Raw genomic sequence first — 9,944 nt, forward strand, 5'->3', positions numbered from 1 at the left:
TAAGAGAAACTTTCATATTTAGACAAAATACAGATAAAATCCAAATCATTGAAGGGTTATTATTATATATTATTATATAAGATGTTCAAGATGTTCAAGTAAGTTGAAAACCAAATTGTTGACAAACTAATGATGACAAAACTTAACATGTAATAACATGAATAAATAGTGTATTTTAAATATATACATCATTACAATGCAATAAACTCTCCAGTTACCAATATACCAACAGTATAACTTAAAGTCTTATTATTTGAATTAGAGGAATACCGATCAACATAATGGTACGATATAGTCCATCCGAAATAAATACCACCAGTAGGCTACTAGACACCGTTTGTTTGTTTGTGGGTGCGTGTGTTTTTTTGTACACTCTGGACCAAGTAAATTTAATTTGATGTATTCATTATGCTGCTAACACATTTTACATTCGAGCTTTTGTCGCTGCATATTCATGCATATGTGTATATGGCACAATCTTCCAACTTGTGCATATAGCCCACATTACATATCTTCTCATTTGCGTTACAATTAAAGGGATAGTTCACCCAAAAATGAAAATGCTGTCCATTTACTCACCCTCATGTTGTTCCAAACCTGTATGACTTTCTTTCTTCTGCTGAACACAAAAGAAGATATTTTGAAGAAAGTCGGTAACCAAACGACTGATGCAGGTTTGGAACAACATGAGGGTGAGTAAATTATGACAGCATTTTCATTTTTGGGTGAACTATCCCTTTAAGCTTTATGCCTTTATCCAATGTAACGTCCTGGATAACACAGGCTTTATAAGATTATAGTGTTCTTTAAATTTGACAGAGGTGTGCCACTATCTGTCACTGTTGAGTGACACATCAAAGGAACTTTAGACGGCAGCATAGTTGAAGGAGTCTCCGTAGCCCGCTTCACGCATGTATTTCTCCATGTCCAGCTGCTCAGACACTCGCAGCACTGCCTGATCATTGGCGCTTCTCTCTCCTGATTGGAGCTTTCTGATCAGATCAGCCAATAAGACTCGCTTCTTTGGTTTCCATCGACAGCAGGACTCGATAATAGAATATCTACAGAACAAATGTTACTTTGTTAGTTCATATTAGTGGCCATCAGAATAAAATAGATAGTGTTGACTAATAAGTTTACAGTTTAGACAGTGTCTGATCACATAGTTGTCCTTTAATATAGAAAATATTGCTCAGGCTCAGAAGTTGTTGTTTTTATAGCGAGTCCCTCTCAGGAGACTTAAAGGGATAGTTCACCCAAAAAGTATTCCGTCATCATTTACTCACCCCCAAGTTGTTCCAAACCTGTATCAATTTCTTTCTTCTGCTAAACTCAAAGTAAGATATTTTGAAGAAAGTCAGTAACCAAACAGTTGATTGGCCCCATGGCAGTCTTTTTTTTTTTTTTTTATTATCCGTACTATGCAAGTCATTGGGCCCCAACCATATTCTTTAAAATATTGTCTTTTGTGTTCAGCAGAAGAAAGAAATTCATACAGGTTTGGAACAACTTTGTACTTGAATTGTAAGAATGTAAGAATTGTACTTGTTGGGTGAACTATCCCTTTAATAGAGATCTCAGTTATGTTTAATTTATTTGTTTGTTTTAGATGTTTTGTCCTGAAATGTCTTAGAAGAAATGTATCTGAGAATGACACAATTGTTTACATATACATACAGTATATTTGTATGGAGCAACTAAATTGATGTGGACCATTAATTTGGGAATTTGATGAGAAATATTTGAGTTCATAATGAGATCAGACTTGGGGAGGCATTGTGGAGATTTCTTCTTAAACTCTAGTTAAAGGTATGTGTGGAGAGGTATCCTATAGTATAAAATAGCCTATAGAATTTAATAATAATATTAATTAAAAATAAGAATTATTCTTTAGGGGTAGTGTTTGCATGGTTAGGGTGAGTCTATCGTATTTATAATTAGCTTTATCTAAAAACAGTAGAAGTCTATGATGTAACCTTTACGATTTTTACATAAAATTGTTTATGTGTGAGAGTAAAGTGACATACAGTGTATTGGAGCAGTTGGGGGGTTTGGTTATTGTGTTCTCTCTCTGTAAATGCTGCAGAAGTTCGCTGGCCATGATGTTGGGAAAGGGGGGATCTCCTGAGTTTAGAAACAAAGAGGTAAAAAGCTTTAGACAACTTAACCAATTTGGTTAATTTTTTCCATAGAAGTGGAACCCAACTACAACCATGCAGCTGTAGCTTTCTCTTTTAATAAGAGTGATTTTTGTCTTATTGAATGACAGGCACACTCACCTAAAGTCACCATCTCATAGAGCAAAATGCCAAAGGACCATCTATGGAGGATTAAATAGAAATGAATACAATGTAAAGATAACATTGATTGAGAAAACATTGACTGAAAGTAAACTCACATGTCACTGCTTTGCTGGAGAGGTTGCTTTCCCAACACCTCTGGCGCTTGCCACTTTCTCATTTCCATATCTTCCGCATCTTTTATAGAGCCTCCACTCATTTGCCTGCGATATGCCGGACCCAAACCCCACAGCTTGACCGACAGGTCCCGACCAACCAGGACACTTTGAGCCCTCACATTGCCATGGATGTAATTCTTACTATGAAGATACTCCTGGAATTTCAAGAGCGGTTGTGTCAGAACAAGAACATTTGATCTTGGGTGTGACATTATATTTATCTTACATTGTAAAATCATAAATGCTCCAGTGCTCATGACTGTCCATGATTAATGCATGCCAGAGTCAAACAAAGTAAAGGGCTCGTTTTGATTTATGAAGTTGACACAGTATGAACTGAAAGCATGCATTGAGTGGCTCATAAAAACTCTCCATTCATTTAATTACATTGGCAGGTTTTCATGATTTAACTGACTTGTCAATATGATTATATACAGTATATCTTGCAAGCTGATTTGTTATCTAACCAGAGCAGATCCAATCTGAGCGCCCATGGTAAAGATTCGTTTTTCAGTCATGTCACACGGTGCTGCCTGACCTGAGTGATCCTGTGAAAGAGGGTTACAGTCAGTCAAAACAAAGGTGAGGTTTAAACTTACATTTTGACTTTTAATCAATCCATTACAAATGAGATCATCAGTAATGACACAACCTCTACATCATTCATTCGCAGGTGACCTGTAGCTCAAATAACTGATCAACGGCATTCAGAGAGTTTAATGTCAATATTTTACAGTAATTGCAAGACATGTCATGTTTATCTATCAAAATTTTGTGGCTTTTAATTCAGGTCTGTTAGATTTGAGGTAATTTATAGTTTGGGGTCGGTATAATATTTTTATATTTTTAAAAGAAGTCTCATGCTCACCAAGGCTGCATTCATTTTATTAAAAATACAGTAAAAACAGTAATATTGTGAAATTGTATTACAATTTAAAAACTTTTTTGTCTATTTTAATATATTTTAAAATGTAATTTATTCCTGTGATGGAAAAGCATCATTACTCCAATCTTCAGTGTCACATGATCCTTCAGAAATCTTTCTAATATCCTTATTTTGTGCTCAAGAAACATTTCTTATTATCAATATTGAAAACAGTTTAGCAGTTTTTTTGTTTGTTTTTTTTAATTTATTTTTACGGAAACTGATTAAAAACAAAATCATGATTTTTTTTGTACAGTTTTAAATGACTGTCACTTTACTGCATCCTTGTTGAATAAAATTATTAATCTTGCTGACCCCAAACTTTTGTATAGTAGTGTAAATTTTATATATTTATTTATATATAAAAATGTGTCTATAAAGATTCTGCATACACGCTAACAGACATGGTAATTTAAAAGCCGCAACACAATTAAATAATTTAAAATATTATAAATATACAAGCACTTAAAAAACATTATTTACTTATTTTATAATTATCAAATGAAATCAAAACGTTGTTCTTTCTTTTCTAGGAAAACAGATCTCATCTTGCATTTGTGTCCAATACAATTAACTTTAGGATAAGAATATTCCTTCCACAATACCATTTGTTTTTTATCATTGAAATAGTATCAGTTCATGTCTGTGATGTGAACTAAACAGAGATTAGTCCCCTTTCACACCTAAATTCCTGTTTCAAAAGGAAATATGTCAAACAGGAAAGAAACCTAAACTTGTTAAGCCAGTTTATGACATATTTAGCCATCTGAAATCTAGTTTCGTCTTTTTCCCCTGCAAGACTGAAAATACAGCATTACTCTCGAGTCTGTACCTGTCTGCACCTCCACAGGAAGCTCAGCAGGTCTCCGTGTTCCAGCTGTTCTACCACTATTGTCAAGGGTGTGCGCACAGTCTCCACCCCCAGTACTTTAGGCAGCGATGGATGCGATCCCAACTCTGAAAGGAAGTGGGAGAACCCCAGAAAGGACTGGATCTCTCTGGCATTGGCTGATTCTGTATGGGGAAAAATTGGAGTAGAAAGTAAGATTGTTCAGTTTATGAACTGCAATACATAAATTATCTATCTATCTATCTATCTATCTATCTATCTATCTATCTATCTATCTATCTATCTATCTATCTATCTATCTGTTCATCTATCTATCTATCTCTCTGTCCATCTATCTCTGTCTATCTATCCATCTATCCCTCCCTCTCTGTCCATCTATCCCTCCATCCCTCTGTCCATCTATCTCTCTGTCCATATATCTCTCTGTTCATCTATCTATCTGTCTCTCTGTCCATCTATCCCTCTATCCATCTATCCCTCTATCTCTCTGTCCATCTATCCCTCCATCCCTCTGTCCATCTATCTCTCTGTCCATCTATCTATCTATTTACATATCTGTCTCTCTGTCCATCTATCCATATACCTGTCCATCTATCTATCTATTTACATATCTATCTATCTATCTATCTATCTATCTATCTATCTATCTATCTATCTATCTATCTATCTATCTATCTATCTATCTATCTATCTATTTACATATCTGTCTCTCTGTCTATCTATCTATCTATCTATCTATCTATCTCTCTGTCCATATATCTCTCTGTTCATCTATCTATCTATCTCCTGTCCATCTATCTCTGTTCATCTATCCCTCTTTCCATCTATCCCTCTATCTCTCTGTCCATCTGTCCATCTATCTCTCTGTCCATCTATCCCTCTGTCCATCTATCTCTCTGTCCATCTATCCCTCTGTCCATCTATCCATCTATCTCTCTGTCCATCTACAGTGTATCTCTCTGTCCATCTATCCACCTATCTCTCTGTCCATCTATCCCTCTATCCATCTATCCCTCTATCTCTCTCTCCATCTATCCCTCCATCCCTCTGTCCATCTATCCCTCTGTCCATCTATCCACCTATCTCTATGTCCATCTATCCACCTATCTCTCTGTCCATCTACCTACCTACTTACCTATTTTTATCCGTCCTGTCTGTCTATCCATCCATTCTGCATCCTTTTAGAGAATCAAACCAGCAACATTCTAAATATAGTGAGCATCGATGCTCCCTGCTTTCATGGTGCATTGTGGGACTTTTTTCAGGGAGCGAATGTTTCAATGCACTGGAAGGATTTTGCAATTGAGACAGCCCTTAAAATGACCGACCCCATGATCAGTGTCCTGACTACTCTACTAGGGAGATGATTGAGACTAAGTAAAAAAAAAAATTAAAGGTCAGATCAGACAGACATAGCTGGACAACTAATAAAAACGAATACAATTTATTTCAAATATAAAATGACTAAAACCTAAACTAAAATTGGAATGAAAACTAAAAATATGAATCCATACTATAAATTATATTAGAATAACACTGATCCAACCTTACCTTTAAGCATTCGTAAAGTGACTGGCTGGCTGTCCATGACAGCTCTGTGCAATGTGAAGTTGTCCTGTTTCACTGAGAAGGTGGGGGCGAGTGGAGAGACCATCTGGATAGTGCCCGGATGCCTCACAGTGGTGTCCTGAGGTACTGCAGGCTGGGAATTCTGCATGTCATGGTGAGGTTGGGCTGTCATGGGAATAATCTCATGTTCCATTGGGTTCAGCTCCGCCGGAGCTGTTGTTGTAAATCAAAAGATTAAGAGATAAAAAAAATTGTTAAAAGAATTTGGTGTATATTACGACTTGTGTGAAAGACCTTTATATAAACACTTTGATAATTAATGAACTAGATAATCTATTAATAAACATTGCGATCACTCATAAAGGGAAAGCCCTTTAAATAAAGACAGCGATCCTGCAAGGCCAGGAAGGCTTATAAATAAACATAGCGATCATGCATGAAACTGAAAACCTTTAAATAAACAGAATACAACAACTTGAGTATTTGGTGTGTGTAACAAAGTCAGATGCCGTAGCTACCATCAATGCCTTGCAGGTGCCGTCTGTTGCTGTTACGGTGGCTGAATGTGTTATGATGGTGTTGTGTGTCATCTTTTTCATTTCTGCGGTGTCCATAAAGATGTGATGGCTTATGGGAGCATTTGAGCACAAACAAAATGATCAGCGTGGCAAGAAAGGCCACGAGAAATAGCACTGGAATTATGATCAGTTCCACTTCATAAAAAAGTACCTCTGCAAAGAAAATACAAAACACAATAGGATTAGAAAGCTGAATTTTATTTGTGATATGTGCTGGCATGTTTGAAGGTTGAAAGTTGAAGGTGTGTCATGTAATTGGACACCTGATCACCCTCTCAAGCTAGATTGCTTTAGATTCCTCCCACTTGCTCTACACCAATGACATCACAGTGCTCACTCCTCATTGTTTGCAGCTGCACTGGCGTGAATGATGAGGTTTTTAAAGCTCCAGTTTAAGGGAATGTTTACGCGACAATAATGTACTACAAAAGTTTTTCTTTTGTTTTTTTCACGTACAGATGACAACGTTGTCAAAAGGATCCCCATTGACACAAATCCACGAAAACTAATAAAAACACTGTATTGTGCATGCCAGGCCAGTAGTTGGCGAGGTCACTTTGTAAAGAAACACTACGCGCCTGTAGAGTGAACACGTCACTGTTTTCACAAATTCATGTTTTTGTAGTGTACACAGAGACAATAACAGTATCGTTTTCAAAAACTTGAACTTTGAAACTTCGACAGTTTGCATTTTCACTACCCTAAAACACTGTTGTTATGTAAATGAATGGGCAAAATACATAAAGTTTTCTGCTTTTAATTGAAAATGGCATGGAAACGGCCCCTTAGATCATTCTGGTCCCTTTCTGAAAGATGGCTGTGACACATCGGGTACATTTACATGACAACAATCTCAATACGGAAAAGTTTTTCCTTTGCGTTTTCCGCGCACAGACGACAATATAGTCAAAACAATCCCCATTCACATGAATTCATGAAAACAACACTGTATTATGCATGCCAGGCTAGTAGTTGGCGATGTCACTTTGTAAAGAAACACTATGCAGCTATAGACTGAACACGTAATACGCATGCACGTGACGTCACTCTTTTCACAAATTCGTGTTTTTGTAGTTTACGGAGACGATGACACTATCATTTTCAAAATATTGCACTTTTAAAGCTGCATTGTGTAATATTTAGGAGGATCTGTTGACAGAATATATCATAATACATAATATCATATACTCAATATCATATACATAACTATGTTTTCAGTGATGTATAAACCTTTCATAATGAACCGTTATGTTTTTATTACCTTAGAATGAGCCATTTCTATCTACATACACCACGGGTCCCCTAACATTGAAATGCGCCGACATGTTTCTACAGTGGCCCTAAACGGACAAACTGCTCTACAGAGTGCGTTTCGTCACTATGTTGTTCTTCGTGCAAAGAAGCTAGCTAAAGTCAGCGAATAAAACACTGACACCATGATGAACAAGTTACAATAATATGCGCAATAACATATTGTTTTACTGAATAATTAAAAGAACACGATGACTTTTTGGGACTTTAGCTTATTCACCATATCCCCCAGAGTTAGATAAGTCCAGACATACCCTTTTCATCCCCGTGCGTGCTGTAACTCTGTCTGACGCACCCACCGCTAGCCTAGCTTAGCACAAACACTGGAGGTAAATGGCTCCAGCTAGCATACTGCTCCCAATAAGTGACAAAATAACGCCAACATTTTCCTATTTACATGTTGTGATTTGTATAGTTACAGCGTGTACAAATAACAAGGTCACATGAGACACAGCCATCTTCTAACCATATACATACTGGGAACTAAATTTTCATAAGGCGAAGCACTGCTACTTCTGTGGAGTGATTGGACTTATGTATTGGCTTATCTAACTCTGGGGGATACGGTGAATAAGCTAAAGTCCCAAAAAGTCGGCTTGTTCTTTTAAGTAAAAATAATTTCTTAAGTTATCTTTGTAAAGAAACCTCATTGCTTAACTGGCTACTCTCTGCTGTCTCAGACGACGACATCTTTTCCTATCGGCCACCGTAACTTCTGTTGGTTGCAGTTTGTAACCTCACCACTAGATGCCGCTAAAATTACACAGTGCACCTTTAAACCCGTTTTCAGGCCCCCACAACGCTGTTGTCTTCTCTGTCTGTCTTTTCCTCTCTGCGGTAAAAAGAGCTCCTTTCCAGTCTGGCCAACTTGGCCAGTATCTTACTGACACTAAACTTTTGAATGGTAGTGTAGAAAGAGAGACTAAAACTAATAAATTGCACCTAGCACATCACTTACCACAGAGAGAGCCTGGTATACATGGAAATGTTGTGTTGGTTGAAATAGACATGCTGTAAAAAGAAAACATATATATTACTACTATTAATGAGATATGGCAAAGCACCAACTTCAAAACATTATATGTAAACTGATGTCCAGCAATTCAAGTGCAACACTATTCTCATGCATCAGCTTATGGGTTTTATGAGTGTAAGGATAACATCTCTGGCATAATCAGGCAGTGCATGTCTGCAGTTTGGCAACTCTCTTTGACATACAGCTAGACTGTAAATGTTCAACATTGATTACCCATGTGGTTTGCTGCATGTTTTGCTGAAAATGTTGTACATTACTAGTGTATACTGTATAGTGAGCAAGTCATTTGTATGTTTTCACAATGCTTTTTAATATAAGTCTTCAAGCTAAATTTGGTTAATTTGGACTTATCTGACATTTATTCAGCTTGAAATATATAATCACTTATGAAGTGCCATCTTATTTGATAAGCAGCTAAATATGTGTTATAATTAAATCATGACAGTATGAAGCTTTTGCCTCTATGCATAACACTAGCATAAAAAAAACATCACAACAATCAAATTTGTGATCAATAAAAGCTTTGAATTTAGATAAAACTGCCAGAGACATGCAGAACATCAATGTATGTTCCTGTACAGTATTAAAAAAAAACATTGTGATGAGGTCATGCCTTGAACACAAATTACCATCCTTTGTCAGGACATTCTTTCTGTGGCATTTGAGCTTGTGTATTAATCTACCAGACTGTCACTCAACCTGTTCCTCTGCATTACTGTCTTTACATCACAGACGCACCACAAATTCAATCACACACAAGAGTGAATGTGAGCTCAGGATAAAGTGGAATTTAATTCTTGCTATAACTGATCTAGAATTAAACCAGTGAAAATGTAGATAAGCTTAATTTACTGACCAGTCAATCCTCTAACTCTTTTGAGTTCTAAGTTTTCACACATATATATCATGCAGTATATTGTAATATAATTTAAGCATATTAATATATATTATAAACACAAAAATGAACTTACATGTCATCTCTGTGTGTGAAGAATAATGCAACTATTTCTCATTTTCCAAACTTGGTAATTTCCTTCTTGTCAGAGGCCGTTTTTGCCGTGTTTTATTCCCAAAGTATCTTCTCTGTCCTATCTCTTTGTGTTCCATAAGTGTTGTTCATCGTGTTGTGAGTCAATTGCTTAAATTCTTGCTGCCACACCCACCCCCTACAGTTGTTTCTGTAAGCTCCGCCTTCACCTGAGTTTCTGCCATATATC

General features: G+C 36.6%; 1 protein-coding gene across 1 annotated transcript; it reads right to left on the reverse strand.

Moving 5' to 3' along the window:
• Window positions 1–737: 737 nt before the first annotated feature.
• On the reverse strand, window positions 738–9,819 carry styk1a (serine/threonine/tyrosine kinase 1a). Its single transcript, XM_084422844.1, has 10 exons — window positions 9,699–9,819; window positions 8,650–8,702; window positions 6,321–6,533; window positions 5,785–6,015; window positions 4,216–4,397; window positions 2,926–3,006; window positions 2,399–2,613; window positions 2,280–2,320; window positions 2,028–2,124; window positions 738–1,061 (listed from the first exon to the last, which is right to left on the reverse strand). The coding sequence occupies exons 2-10, from the start codon at window positions 8,699–8,701 to the stop codon at window positions 866–868; spliced, it is 1,308 nt and encodes a 435-aa protein (XP_084278970.1). The 5' UTR covers window position 8,702; window positions 9,699–9,819; the 3' UTR covers window positions 738–865.
• Window positions 9,820–9,944: the final 125 nt, after the last annotated feature.

The sequence above is a fragment of the Rutilus rutilus genome, assembly GCF_951802725.1.
Source record: "Rutilus rutilus genome assembly, chromosome: 11".
NCBI classification, from domain to species: domain Eukaryota; kingdom Metazoa; phylum Chordata; class Actinopteri; order Cypriniformes; family Leuciscidae; genus Rutilus; species Rutilus rutilus.